Source organism: Microtus oregoni, unplaced genomic scaffold (genome assembly GCF_018167655.1).
Source record: "Microtus oregoni isolate MIOR12 unplaced genomic scaffold, Mior012 000050F_ref0000143, whole genome shotgun sequence".
Classification (NCBI taxonomy): domain Eukaryota; kingdom Metazoa; phylum Chordata; class Mammalia; order Rodentia; family Cricetidae; genus Microtus; species Microtus oregoni.
Genome location: NW_024543256.1, coordinates 9249829 through 9266066, shown reverse-complemented (window position 1 = coordinate 9266066; position 16238 = coordinate 9249829). Strand labels below are relative to the sequence as shown.

The 16238-nt window shown below is 36.1% G+C and overlaps 1 protein-coding gene across 1 annotated transcript in view; it reads left to right on the top strand.

The window, feature by feature from the left end:
• The window catches only part of LOC121437206 (zinc finger matrin-type protein 1-like), a 35073-nt gene that overhangs the window by 5188 nt on the left and 13647 nt on the right, over positions 1-16238 (top strand). Inside the window, 4 exon segments of the mRNA XM_041637062.1 lie at positions 11827-11933; positions 13132-13233; positions 13321-13495; positions 15232-15288. Coding sequence (XP_041492996.1) covers positions 11827-11933; positions 13132-13233; positions 13321-13495; positions 15232-15288 — 441 coding nt within the window.

Sequence of the window (16238 nt, the reverse complement as noted above, 5' to 3'; positions counted from 1 at the left end):
CTCAGGCTTCTTATTAGCTCTTATAGCTTACATTAACCCATTATTCTTATCTGTGTTAGCCAAATAGCTCAGTACCTTTTTTGGCGGGGCAGGTCACATCTTGCTTCTTTGGTGACCTGGGCAGAACTCAGGGGAATGGGCTTCCTCCTTCCTAGAATTCTCCTGTTCTCATCACCCCGCCTCTACTTCCTGTCTTGTTGACCCGCCTATACTTCCTGCCTGGCCAATCAGCATTTATTTAAAACATTATTGACAAAATACAGACAATTCTCCCACACCACTTCCCCCCTCCTTTTTTTTTTAAACAAAGGAAAATATCCATAGTCCATATTTTGGGAATGTTGGCATAGTATTCCAGGCTACTGGTTGGGGGCACTGATAATCTTATGGGAACCTAAAGAAAATTTTGAATTATGATCAGGTTCAGACTGGAGTATCCTGTGAGGCTTGATCATCCTAGGCAGCATCTTGAATCCCTTCTGGATGTAGAACTCAGACATCTTGGCCATCTGTTCCTATTGGAGATTTCTCAGGTAGTCTTCCTTGATCAAACCTGATTTTTCTTAACTCAGAATGAATCCACAGTCTCTCATTTCCTTTGGAAACAAAAGCAAAATCTCTTCTCCAAAGTAACATGGCTTTGGACTTCAATTTTGAAGTCAAGGTATTTTCAAAATACATATCTTGGATTAATTCAGCAGCATTTATAAACAAATACCTTTTAGCAGCTATTGCTCCTTCATCAGCATTCAAATAATTCGAAGAGAACATAATAACATATAGTATCAAGATTCTCTGTGTGTTTTTCATCTTTATGTGGCTTTATTTTAACCTCTATTTCATTTATTTTTAATTTTTGGCTTTTTGAGACAGGGTTTCTTTGTATCTTTGTCCTGGAACTCACTCTGTAGACCAGGCTGTCCTTGAACTCACAGAGATCTTCCTGGCTCTGCCTCACCAGTGCTGAGATTAAAGGTGTGTGCTATACCACATCTTGAATTTACAGAGATCTGTCTGCCTCTGTCTCCAAGTGTTGGGATTAAAGGTGTATACCACTGCACCCAATTACTCTCTTACTTTCTTTTTTATTTTAAGGACCTTAACCTTTTTTTTCCAAAACTGCATATGTTTTTAACACATTGTAAACCATTTAGAGGTTTTCTTCATCTTTGAATCTCTCTTTACTGTATATCTCTTTTTTTCTGACCATGTGAGTCTTTAATTTACCAAGCAATATGGGTAGGATTAAAGCCATGGCTTTGACGGCTTGATCCAGCCTATTTTTTAGCTTTTTTGCAATTTCAGGCTCATGGTGGATGTAGCCATGTTTATTGCCACAACTCTATGGTGTTTTAAGGTCCTTGCCAGCAAGCAAGCTGCAACATTGTATCCACAAACAATGCTCAAATGCTCTCTCTGTAGTCAGACCGCCTGCCCCAAAGAGTCAGAGTTTGCCCTGGCAGGAAGGCCCAGAAAACCGGCATTTTAAAACAGCATGCCTTTTTTCCTGCTACAACTGAAACCCAAAAAGCATGCGGTCAGCTTTTCACCAACACTATGCAAGTGTTTTGTGGCAGGACCTCTTAAAAGAGCTGCAAAGTTTTGCAGCTAAAGCTGAGTGAGGAAGCCTCTCTTAAATGAGAGCACTTGCTTGCCTCTAGCAAACAGAGCAGACTCAAGAAATTGCTGCTACCAATAAGCCATGCTTTACTCTATTATTTTCTGCCCAGAATTACTTCCCAAGCTCTGTCAGGCTTTATGTGGATGCAGTTGTCCACATGGGCACCATTCTGTAGCACGAGGACCTGCTTGTTGGGGTTTATGTCCTGCCTGGTTCCCACAGCCATTTAACCCCAAAGAAAATCACACAGAGAGTCTGCTTTAGATATAAACTGATTGGCCCATTAACTCAGGCTTCTTATTACGTCTTGTAGCTTATATTAACCCATTATTCTTATCTATGTTAGCCAAATAGCTCGGTACCTTTCTCAGTGGGGCAGGTCACATCTTGCTTCTTGGGTGGTCTGGACAGAACTCGGGGAATGGGCTTCCTCCTTCTTAGAATTCTCCTGTTCTCATAGCCCCACCTCTACTTCCTGCCTAGCCAATCAGCATTTATTTAAAAATTTAAAACATGATTGACAGAATACAGACAATTCTCCCGCACCACACATCCACATTTTAATAAAATTAATATTTCTGAGTACTCTTTAAATGAAGTGTAGCCTTTAGAGAGAAAGAGTATTAAAAATATTGTGGCAACTTTAACATGCATCCTCATTTTCTTCTATCTCGGGACTATGCTCGCCTGATTTTTCATATGATAATGATGGTACTAAAGGAATACAAAAGTCAAGTTAACTCTTGCCAAAAAAGTTCCATTTAATGAAGAATGTTTAAGGAAGATTATCTCTAAAAGTCTATTCACAGGAAATACAGCACGGATGTTCTTTGCAAAAGCAAAATTACTGTTTCACAGTTTTCTCTGTGAATAGTGAGATTTGTGTATATAGTACTGCAGTTCACTCTTGAGTTTTCCCTACTCTGTCACTATCAAAGTGGAATATATAAGTTCTTTACAATGCTGTGGGTCTTTACATCAAAATAATTTAGCTATGAAACTCACAATTTAGAAAATCATTAAAATTTATATTAAGTAATTGTATAAACATCTGGCTTTCCTAAGAATATAATTTGTTATTTTGTACAACAAAATTAAATTATCATTTAAGAAATGTGAAAATGATTTCATTATATATAGCCAGTTACATCTAGAATCACCTAATTTGAGTAAGTTTAAATTTATCAGACTAACCAAAGAACATTTTCTTACAGTAAACAAAGAATATTCTCATTCTCAGAACTGAAGAAATATGATAACCTTCCATTTCCTTTCTTCAGAAATACTACCTGGTTTATAATTCTATAAATGAAATTGGATCAAAACCATTATTCTTTTCTGACTTCTGCTGTAAGTGCTAACTTTTGTTACAAAAAGCTATATCACCCTAAACTTCCTGCTGTATGGTATGAGGAGAAATTTTCAAAATAATCATTTAGATTTCACATGTAGTTGAATTATTTTTTGATTCAGAAGTTAATGTTATTTTACTCTAACATGACAGCTTAGCTGTTTGCAAAAGGCTCGATCCAACAAAATAGTAAGTTTCTGTATAGTGGATTAAGTTTTATATCATCAAAGTATACATTCTGATATAAACTGAATGAGTATTTAATCAATACATTAAATTCTACTAATTCCTACATCTAGAATGTTGCCATTATTGATATTCATAACTATAAATTGCCTAAGAGCATCCCTCTGCTATTACTATTGTCTTTCTCTAGACTGTTGCAATTATTTTTTAAACAAATCCATATAAACTTAGAATCACTAATTTAAAATTTTAGCTCCCACTCCTTTATTCTTCTATGGTTCTTGCTTTTTCTTTTATGAAGTAAAGTCATAGGTTGGATTGGCTCTACACTGTAGGTGGTTTAACCCCACAAAGAACACTTGCCAGTGTTTCCACACACATTTCGTTTTCATACTAGGGAATATTACTACAATCTTACTGGTCAGAAGCCAGGGATGCTGCCAAAAACCTGCGCTGAACAGGACAGCCTTTCAGCAATGGGTTATGTGGCCCAAAGTAAGCGTACTATCAAGATTGAAAACTGTTGAATAGATGATCTCTTAAATAACACTGAACTGAACTAGGGTGATTATATCTTTTAGTAAATAAAACTTTCAAAGCTTATAGATAAATAATCATACTTTTATTTAGTATAGAATACTTGTTGAACATTTTTTGGAAAAAGCATGTCTTTTATGTTTGATGGATCCAGGGAATTAGAAATTATACATTATATTTCTATATTATTCAGTGGAAAATAGTTTAGAATGGTTAAATTATTTACTCAAGGTTATATGTCTTTTTACTAATGTGCCATTTTTATTTTTTTCTTGTCGCCTAGCACTACAGATCAAAGACCCTAACCTCACTCCAAATTATTATGAATGTTTTATTTTCTCAAATTATATAAGCCTTCCATGTAGGAAGGAAATAAAATAGCACAACACTTTTTTGAGCTAAGGTCTCACTGAGCATCCCTGGCTTGCCTAGAACTCTGTACAGACAGGCTACCCTCAAACTCACAGAGATCTGCCTGCATCTGCCCCTGAGTGTTGGGATTAAATAAAGTTGCGCACCACTAGATCCCACTAAAACATTTTTATTAACGGGAATAATGTTGATTCATTCTCCAACCAAAGACTGAAGCTGCACTTAAACACAAATACATTACATTGAACGGATGGGCTCTTTTATCAGATACCAGTTATAATTTGTCACAAAACTACTGTTTCATTTCAAATAATCTTTCTAAATACTATGCAAGAGAGGATCGCTGACATCATGATACCATAATAAAAGTTTGTGAAATAAACTCAAATTCAAAATAAACTTTAGAAATAGAAATCTGAAAGCCTTTGTCCAACAATTAACTAGTTAACAGCAGGATGAATCTGGTCTGGTAGCTTTTACAACTGATTTATTTCAAAATTAAGGATCTTCACAAGTTCATGTTTACCCATCTACCAAAAATGTTTGTTTTCTATATTACTAAGGAAGAAGGGGGAAGCTTGAGAAAAGTGTAAGTGAAGAAAGAAAGGAAGGAAGATATACATCTCTCAGGCTTCTTCAGCTATTCCTCAGTCCCGCAATCCCAGTCTTTGACAAGCACTTCAGGTTAGGGCCCAGTGTTCTCCAGGAACTAGTTCATTAAAAGGAAGGTTTTCCTACTAAGGAATGCTAGTCACTTGGGTCACATTAGGAAAGCTGACTCTCCCTCTCCCAGCAGATATCAGATACCAATAGCCACTCAGCCAAAACAGCTTCTCTTCCCAGTCAGACTTCCTCCTTACAAATGTCGGCCTAAAAAAAAAAAAAAAGAAAAAAAAAAAAAAACAAAACTGTCATTCAACACTTCAACCTATTTAAGAAGTAGCTCTCAGGGACTGCTTGGGCAGAATGAGATTTGAATCCTGGCTCTAATCCATAGTTTATGTGTGGCTTTGAGAAGACCACTAATCCCTGCAAGCTTCACATTGCACTTTTGAGCACATAGAATCATGTTCGTGATGAATGTAGGGACATGCAGCTTGAGGGGGAAATTGGACAATTGGAAATTGGAAATTGGTCCTTAAGAACAAGAAATTTGTTCTCAGTAGAAATCCAACTTCCACAATCCTCCTAATAATAAATTTAAGACTAAAAAAATCTCTTTTATTTTAATTTTGGGGGAAGTGGTGCATGCTGACATATACCACAGCATACATGTAGTAGTAGAAGTAAGTTCTGTCCTTCCATTGTATGGGTTCTGAGAATCCAATTTAGGACCTGGCAGCAAGCACCATTACCCACTGTGCCTCTCACCAGCTCAAAAGGGATCTTAGGAGGTTAAAATGATTATTTGAATATAGCAAAGCAAAATGTAAATAGTAGTAATATAAATATATATTAGGTCTGCTTTGGGGTGTAGTTTTAATCAACTATAGATAGAATAGAACCATGCATGTATTTGTCAGAAAGCTCCTGAGTGTGAGTCAGCAATATGATGTGAACTTGTCTTAGGCTACGTTAGTAGAAGATATGTATTCAAAATAAGGGTTTAAGTATACTTAACACTGACTAACCATATATGTAAAATGGTTGCAATACTAAACTGTGTTTTTCAGAATTTAAAAAAAAAAGAAGGTGGAGCAGAGTGCATTTGTCACACATGTAATAATAGCACTTTAGGAATCCAAGGATGTAAATTCAAGGGAAGCCTGAATTACATAATAAGAACCAATCTCAAAACATAAAAACAACAACAAAAATCTGATCCCTTTTTACTGGTCATTATTATGACATTGTTAAGGGGATTGTGCTTAAAAGAACTGCAGTTAATTCACAAAAGTAGTAAATAGAAAGGGAAAGAAGACAATAATTCTAAATATTGAACAAATGTTATACTGGAAGGAAGGGATTTATACTTATCATGTGTTAGGAATATTAAAGCAAAGTAAATCTTAGGTGTATTTTTGTTTGACTTTTTTACTGATATTGGTATTTTTGAGTTAGAATAAAAAATAATGGGATACAAAATAATTTCTCCATGACATTTTAATACTAAAATGTTGCTGTGATTTATTCATACATATCTCCTTTTACCCTCCCTTGGCTTAGTTCCCTTTTTCTCTTTGTCCCTTTTTTCCAAATAGCTATTTAATATTTGTAGTTCTTTTCTCAATTAGTCTCTTATTCTTTCCTTATTCCTCAAAAGACCCCTTCCTCATTTGGCATGGTCAGCCTTTGATTTTAATGTCATATGTGTATATAAATAAAATTAAATATATGCTAACTAAAATATAGAATGAAAGTATTTCAAGTAAGGCAAGAATATAAATAATAATGGAAAGTTTAAATTGGAGCCAAATAATGATAGGATTCATTAAGGCATATGAATTTAATTCTACATTAAATAGAATGAAAGTAATGTTTTACAATTGATAAATGACATAATTTCAAGTTTGCATAGAAGAAAAACATAGTATTTGCCAGAGTCTAGCTAGCTTTTCTTAACATGTCCCATTCATTTTCCTGTAGTTGAAATAATTTCACTCTTGTGTATGAAAAAAAATGTCCTTGCGTATAAATACTACATTTTCATTTCACTGTTGTGACTAGTGCTCTAATAAACAGAAATGGGTGAATTTCTTTTTTTTTTGACATTTTCTTTTTCTTTTATTTATTTATTATTAAAGATTTCTGTCTCTTCCCCGCCACCGCCTCCCTCCCCCAATCAAGTCCCCCTCCCTCGTCAGCCCAAAGAGCAATCAGGGTTCCCTGCCCTTTGGAAAGTCCAAGGACCGCCCACCTCCATCCAGGTCTAGTAAGGTGAGCATCCAAACTGCCTAGGCTTCCACAAAGCCAGTACGTGCAGTAGGATCAAAAACCCATTGCCATTGTTCTTGAGTTCTCAGTAGTCCTCATTGTCCGTTATATTTAGCGAGTCTGGTTTTATCCCAGGCTTTTTCAGATCCAGGCCAGCTGCCACTCCGGTCACCGCCACCTGCGTCTGCCCCCGCCGGGTGAATTTCTTTGGGAATATAACAAAGGACTAGTATATTAAGAATGCTTCTAGAGTAAATCATCAGTCATCTTTTTTATTATGCTCACATCATATATTTCAATTTTCTATTATAATTTTTAAAACAATTTTATTTTAGATACCAATCCCTGTTTCCTCTCCCTCTCATCCTCCCACTTCCCCCACCTTCTCCCTACCCTACCCTCCATCTGCTCCTCAGAGAGGGTGAGGCCTCCTATGAGGAGTCAACAATGTCTGTCACATCACTTGAGGTAGGACCAAGGCCCTCCCTGCTAGATCTAGGCTGAGCAAGATGTCCCTCCATAGCGAATGGGGTCCAAAGAGCTAGTTCATGCAATAGAGATGAATCCTGGTTCCACTGCTAGTGGCCCCACAAACTGCCCAAGCCACACAACTGTTACCCACATTCAAAGTGCTTAGGTTGGTCTTATGCAGGTACCCCAACTGTCACTCCAGAGTCAGTGAGCTCCCACTTGCTCAGGTCAGCTGTTTCATTATGATTTTGGCCCCTTTGATCATAATATCTCTCCTCCTTCTCTCCGACTGGACTCTAGGTGTTTGGCCCAGTGCTTAGCTGTAGATCTCTACAACTGGATGAAGGTTCGGTGATGACAATTAAGGTAGTCATTATCCTGATTACAGGGGAAGGGCAGTTAAGGTATCCTCTCCACTATTCCTTAGATTCTTAGTTGGGGTCATCCTTGTGGATTCCTGGGAATTTTCCTAGTGCCTGGTTTCTCGCTAACCCTACAATTTCAATGTATCTCTTTCCTTGCTCTCCCTCTCTGTCCTTCACTCAACAATTTTTTTAACATGCTAAACTTGGAACTTCAACACTCTGATAGTGAAAAAGAGAATTTGCCACTGGTAATAATTGTAGATTGTAAGGTTGAATCTCCACCTTTTATCAGAAACAGCATTACTTATGCTTAAATATGTAGATCTGAATGTCTACCATATTGATAGAAAATGCTAAGCTCAGCCTTTAATACCCTTTGATTTTGAGAGATGGACCTTTTCTTTATGTATCTATGGCTGGTTCAAACTTGTATCTATCTGGTTCAAGCCTCAAGTCTACAACTGACTGATATTATACCCATGTTGAGTCACTTATGTCTCTCTAATGTAAATAAATTCAAATACCCTAAAATAGCTTGTCATTATTTGATTCTATTCTGAACCTTCCACTATTATTTATACTCTTGCCTTCCTTGAAATACTTTTGTTCTGTTATTTTTATTATTTTTAAAGTGTGTATTAATGTTTTAATTAATGCACAAAGTAAGGTGTTTTATTTTGGCATTTTCTTGTATGTATCATTATACATTGTTCTAATTTGTCCCCTTCCCCACTGCCCTTCTCTCTGCCTGTGCCTCCCAGGGTTAGTTCTCTGTCACCCCTTGAAAGTGATCCCCATTCTGCTTTCTTGTCTCTCTTTTCCACCATCCCTTAAGATCTTTTCCTCCCTTTTAACAATCCCCTTTCTAGCTTGATGTTCTGCACATACTTGAATGCATATGCACAGGTAGATACACATACATATAATTTTAAATCTGGATTCCACATATACCAGGAACCAAGATTCTAGAATCTTGCTTATTTCACCTAGCATGATTTCTAGTCCATCCATTTTCCTGCCAAATATTATAATTTCATTTTATTTATACCTTAGTGAGATTCTATTGTTTACATGTACTTTAAAGCTTAGACAGAACTTGTTATCCATAATTTTCAACCCATTTCTCTCAGAATATACCGTTACCCTCTTACATCTTTATTGCCTGAAACATTTTGGCTTGGGGATTTTCATTTTTCCATACACATCTTACCTTCCATATTTAATTGTACTCCTTGGAGTTAGGGATTAGTCATTTCCAACGTGGAATTGTGTGTGTGTTTGTGTGTGTGTGTTTGTGTGTGTGTGTATAATGGAAAGAGTCAACGTAAAACAAAGGTTTGTGTACCATTCCACCAAAGAAAGCATAGCATATTATTTCAATTTCACTTATTCCCAGTTTCCTAACTCAGAATGTACAAAGTACTATTTACTGTATACATTTGTGTTAAGGTCTAAGGGTTTAACATGAACAGATGCTCAATTATATTGATCTTTTGTCTGCTTCATTCCAGACTATGTTACATAATGGTCTGAAGCTAAGCTTAATTAGTATCAATAAAGCTAAAACATGTTGGAATATATGGAGGGTGTGAATTAAAATGTTGTTATGTGAAATTCAAAGGAAGACGTATATAATAACAAATATTATACGTCAGAGTTGTTAGGAATCAGCGATTCAGTGAAGAGAATGGCTGAGCTTTTGAACCCAGCTATATTGTGCCATTTGATAAACAGACCAAACCTTGTTTGAGAAAATAAGTTAAAGACAGTAAGTCTTAACAGTACTATTCTAAAGGGGGAAATGACAGTAGAGTAAGCTTAAATTTACTCAGTTTAAAAAAAAGAACTCCCAAGAGTGGGAGGGACTCCCATATGGGAAATGACAATTTCATCTTCAAGAAATTTTCCTTCAGTTGTAATGTTATTTTGCCACCAAGGGATTGCCTGTCTAAAAACTTGTGACAGGCGACATGATGTGATCTTCTAGAAGGCTCACAGCTAGTATCGTTGTGCACTTTCCTGTTTAGTTAAGCAAGTGTGCATGCCCACATTCCCAGGCTTGGCCCTGAAATCTGAATCCAGTGTGGTAGATTTACTCGTCAGTTATTTAGGGATGGGACTAGAGTCTGGGTCCACAAGGATGACCCTGGATCTTGTGTCTGTACTGAGTATCCTGGAGTCTGGGGACTTAGTTCCTGGGGAACAACTAGGTATATAAAGGCTTAGTGAGGTCTTGGAACTCCAGGGGCCATCCTGGGAACTGGTAACACAAGAGTGGTGTTGGAACCTGGGATGTGGGGAGATGTCCAGCTCTAAGGTCTAGTGGGACAGACCTGAACACTCGTCTTTTAGAATATGGGACATAGAATCTATCATGGAGAGTGATTCTGCAGGTATTAGCCTAGAGGTGGTGTAAGGTCTAAGTTGACAATGTGGCAAGCTAAAGGTTCTGTCTACAAGTACAAGCCTGAAGCTCTGTCCACAATAGCTCAAGAGGTTGGGGCCCATGTGAGCTAGCCTGAAACCCAAGGCTGTTGAGATGATTCTGGTGCTAAGAGTAAGCTGGCCAGACATTAATTAGAGCAGCCTGGAAACTAAAACTGTTGCACCACCCTAGAGCCTGAAATGGCAGGATCCAGAGAGTTCCCAGAGCTGGTTTAGAAACTCAGTCTGGAAACACCTGCCTGATTAATATGGGGCTTTTGGGTGCCTGCAAGGTGATGAGTTTTAACAAAGTGTGCCCACTATATTAGGGTTCAAAGTAAAACACGATTTTCATTACCTGCTGTTTCCTTATACACAAAGTATCTTCCTTCATTTCATTCCAGCCAGGATTGGGGAAGGGATGATACAGGTAACCTGAAGTTTCCATCTTATGCTATCCAATATATTTTATGTCTTAAATACACCCAGATACTATAATCTACAGTCTGATTTCCTTAACTCCTGAAAAGGTATTTTGTAAATGGATAATTATTTGAATTGATATCCTACCAGTTTGCTGATATCTATCTTCACCATATACAGAAAGCGCTGTGTGCTTTTTGCAAAACAAGTTGTAGTGAGTAAAATGTTAAGTCTTCTTCTCTTATCTTCCCCACTTTCCAGAGATAAATACATTTAAATTTAGGTTAGATCATTCTCTAACTTTCTATGTGTATATGTATGTATATTTCATGTTACCTTTGTTAGAAATTGAGTATATTGTATTTTAGTAAAACTTATATTTATTCAGTATACCATCCATGAAAGTATGTGTAATACAAACATACTCATTCAAATAGCCAAATAATAAGCAAAAGTATGATTATTTTTATTAATATCCTATAGATAAACCAATAAACACTAGCAGCAAAATATGCTGAAACTGTTAAGGACATTAAATATAAGTGTGAAACTAAAGTGTACATATAAAACTATTTGGTATGTGCTCTTTATTGATGATGCAGGCACTACAGCATAAATTTCTTGATTGTAGTACATGAATATTACTTTATATATTTGGAGGGAGATTTATGTGAGATCTGTATACACAAAAGTGTCCTGGTATTTTTGCAATGATGGGAGAGATTTGCGCATTGTATCCAGTGGCAATTTTTAGCTAACACTGGAGCTGTATCTCATATAAAAGTCTTACATACCTTGGCATTGTCTTCTGTAAAACAAAATATCAAGACTGTTTTATAAATTCAGCCTTTCATTACTGATTCCTTAAATCATTCTTTGAAGTTCAAGAAGTAACATATATTCATTTAACTATTCCTTTACAAAGTTATTGCCTGGGTTTGCCATTCTAAATTGGTAACTGTTGACATATTATACATCAAATATATATATATATATATGTGTGTGTGTGTGTGTGTAAATACACGTATGTATGTATATATATACTCACATGTGTGTGTATATATATATATATATATATATATATATATTGCACATTCAATGGCATATTTGAAGAGAAGGCTGTTAGTATATACTCCCAAATATAAAAATTTGATTAGTTCAAATTTCATTGCTATGATAGATTTTTTTTACTTTATTTATAGATGACACCTGTGAAGGACAAGAAAGGTCTGCATATTTTACAGATGATTTTTGTCAAACATGTGGAGTGGTACTGCAGCATGAATCAGAAAGGATTTCACATTATAAGGTTGGTTGGTTAAATGCGGTGGGAATGAGGATGAGGAATCATATTTTTAAGTGTAGCAAGTTAACTGCATTTAAGTCGTTTTACTTGATTAATGTTAAGACCTGGAACATGGTAACATTTCATTTTTATTTTTTTTTCTTTTTTTTAATTTTTTCAAAACAAGGATTCTCTGTTACTTTGGTGGCTGTCCTGGAACTCTCTTTTATAGACCAGGCTGGCCTTGAACTCAGAGAGATCTGCCTGCCTCTGCTTCCTGAGTGCTGGGATTAAAGGCATGCACCACCACCGCCTGGCAACATGGTAACATTTCTATTTGGCAGACAGGAATATTGGCTCAGGAAAGGATAGTCACATACAAATTTAAGTTAGGGAATATAGATTAAACTCTTTGGTTTTGATTGCAAACTTTCTTTTCTTTCCTTCACACCATTCTGCCTCCCTTTGTATTCTCTATTATTATAGCAAATATATTGTAGATATTAACAAGTTTGAGGGATACTGTAGAACTCCTAGAATCTTCATTTATAATAAACGTAGACAATAGATTTGGCTTGTTAGCATCCTGCCATTGAGGTTGGAGAGGCTCAGAAGACCCACTTTCCCAGTTCCATTGACAGTTAACAGTTGTTAGGAGGCAGGAGATCAAGAGGCCTCATCACTCCCTGTGCATTAACAATTGATGGTTGCTGGGAAAGGGAGGGATTTTCTGCACTGATGTAGTTACTGATGATGTGCTCATAATCCTGTAAATAACTTTTACTAGTCTTCATGTGGATTATGCTAGTGAAGATCGTTGTGGTATACATAAAAAGGCATGAAAGTAGAAAGGAAAGTGAGTTGGGAGGATAATAGGTAATATAAAAATATATACATGAATGAAAATGTCACGATGAAGCCCCTTGCAATGTTTAACTAACATAATAAAAAATAAAATACTGACTTCAAAGTTGTAGGATCATCTTATTTTAATTTTAACTGAGGTCTAAAGATTTGAAAGGAGTGAAACTCTAGTTATTGCAGTCAAGTGTTGACGATGTAGCCCAAAAGTGTGTCACTTGTCTAGCCTGTTCAAGACCATGATCTCAAAAAAAGTTATTATAAAATCTGCTAAAATTCATGTCTCCTGAGCTCACATTCAGAGAGGTGCACATTGTAGGTGTCCCTGTTGTTAACTAGACAAAGTTGTATCTTTTTCCAGAGTGAAATACATGCTCAAAATGTTAAGTTCTATTTTCAAATGCATGGGGAACCAAACGAAGTGCCTGGTAGAAAAGTGAGCATGCCTGTTGAGAATTCTCAGGTAAGTTGTCTTTGTGGAATGGTGTAATTGTAAACTCTAAGATTTTAATATTTAAAAAATAAAAAAGATTGAATGTACTTTTTACAGGTGTACAAGAGTGAAGAAGTCAACAGAGGCAAATTTAGTGGTTTCTGCAACATGAGTTTTGACTCCACAGCCATTGCTCAGGCTCATTTTGTAGAAAAGAGCCATGTGCAGAATCCAAAACAATTGCTGGAAGAACATGACAGAGTCTCTCCATCAGGATGCCAACCAAAGATGGGTAAGATTCTCTTCATCTCTTTAAAAGATATTTATCTTTCCCCTACATTGTATCATTCCTTTTGGGGAGCAAACTCCCACTACAGTTCAAACAACTTGATTATTTTTCCACTTAGTAAATCACTTTCTGTATTCTTATCTGTGGAGATAACTGTTAACTAAATTTAAAAAAAAATATTATTGTCACTATTCAGTTTACTAAATCCACGTAAAGCAAATGAGTACTATATGTTATTAATAACAATAAGCATCTAGAGAAACTAAAAATCTTGGATTTTTTTAAATTATATTTCCTCACCTTGTCATAATTTTTTGATGTACATCTTTATCTCATTTGTCAATTCAGATCAGTCTTCAGTATAGTATAGTTATATACTCTAGTGTGTATACTATATAGTATGCTTATGACCAAAGCTGTAAAAAGCAAACTAAATTGCTGAATCTCCTTCAATCCTAATAATCCATTCTTTTATTTCTATAAATGTGAAGTACCAGTGAATAATTATAGAATGCTAAATCCTAAAGATACAGAAAATTATAGAACATTGCCTCTTCCTTCTAGTAACATTCAAATAAAGAAAGCACTTCCACTGAATTACCTGAACTGGCAGAGTACATTTTGGAAAATAGCTCATATTTTGAAAAATTTACATGCTACCATAAAAATAATGCTTGATCAGCTGGAATAATTGATCTAGCACATTCTTACGAGCTTTCACTGTGTCACTAAGGCATTCATTTCTGAAAAAAAAATCATCAACATTCATCTCCAGCACATCATATAGGTATTTTCCAGAGCAAATTACCTCAGCATATTATTAGAATTTATTTTTTCTAGCTGGGCAGTGGTGGCATGTGACTTTAATCCCAGCACTCGGGAGGCAGAGGCAGGTGGATCTCTGTGAGTTTGAGGCCAGCCTGGTCTACAAGAACTAGTTCAAGGACAGGCTCCAAAACCACAGAGAAACCCTGTAAGAGGAGGGCCCATTTGTTCATCCCAGCCACCCGGATAGCTTAGCCACAAAATAACCACACAGAAATTGTATTCATTAAATCTCTGTTTGGCTCATTACCTCTAACTTCTTATTAGCTAACTCTTACATCTTAATTTAACCCATTTTTATTAATCTGTGCATTACCACGAGGTTGTGGCCTACCAGCAAAGTTCCAGTATGTCTATCTTCAGCACAGATCCATGACATCTCCCTCTGCCTCTTCTTCCCAGCATTCCATTTAGTTTATCGCCTAGCTCTGGTCCCCTATAGCTCTGCTATAGGCCCAAAGTAGTTCCTTTATTAACCAGTGAAAGCAACACATAGACAGAAGGACTTCCTACACCATTTCCCATTTTCTGTTTAAACAAAAAGGAAGGCTTTAACTTCAACATAGTAACATTACATTTAACAAAACAGGTATTAAACAAGAATTGCAGTTATAATATTTATATCTACTTTATCTTTTATTATAACTAATGGAAACTATAACTATCTATTCTTTAACTCCTTTAAAGACTCCAGAAGGATATACCATTGCCTAAGTAAACAGGAAGTACATTGTAAGCAACTTCCAAAACTCTAGAATTGACAGAGACATTTCACTGCCTGGACAGTCACCCAAAGATTTTTTGTACTGTTGAAGCATCTATCTTCAGCCTACAAGCCCATAGTATCCAGCAGACTTTTCCACAAAGCAGGAAATGTTAAAGACAGTTTAATCACTTTCTTTTGTATCCTGCAGAATGTCTCACAGACTCTTTCATGAAGCAGGAACCCCAAAGGATTATCGCACCTTTAGGTAAGTTTAGCAGTCATTTTTCTGTAGGTCCTGCACCTGCATGTTCAGTTTAGCAGTTCATGCAAGAGCAGTTCCTTGCCCTAATGGCTAACAAACTCCATAAGGAGCCTCTTTGATGCCCATCTTCCTCTTGAAGTAACTGGAGCCACCAGAGATAGGCGTGCTGAAACTTGGCTAGTAGGCCACAACCTTGCGGTGATGCAAAAATTAATAGATATTGGTTAAATTAAGATGTAAGAGTTAGCCAGTAAGAAAGAAGTTAGAGCTAATGGGCCAAACAGTGATTTAATGAATACAGTTTCTGCGTTGTTATTTTGGTTCTGGGCGGCCAGGACGAATAAGTGTCCTTCCTCCTACAAAACCCTGTCTTTAAAAATGGAAGGAAGGAAGGAAGGAAGGAAGGAAGGAAGGAATTTATTTTTTCTAATAAGATACACTATAATTTTTATATTTATTCTAGTCCGTCAGATTATCATATGCTTATTTTCTTATCTGTTGATTAAAATAGGGACAGAATCATTGTGCTTTACAAGAGAAACTATTTTATAAATATCTTACCTATAGCCCCCAAATTCATTTCTTTGGGTTCAAGGAGGAAAGTAATTGAAAGAGACGTACAATAAAACATATAGTTTCAAGTTATTAAATGATGAGAGCTCACTCTGGTGTAAACATGACAAATCAAGACAGAATAGATGAAAAATATCATCTTAGAAGTTTATACCATCTGATTTATCTTGTGATTTGCAAAAGAATAATCTTGAAATAGCTGCCATACTTCTATTGTTTCCATAAATGGAAATGGTCAAACAAAACTGGTTATAAAATATTTCCTCCTTCCCAAGTCTTTGGTTTACAAACTAGGTGACAAACTAGCATGCACATTTATCTCACAAAAGAGCCTTCATGACTTAATTTCTTTTATCCAGAAGCCCTGTGCTGAGTATGTA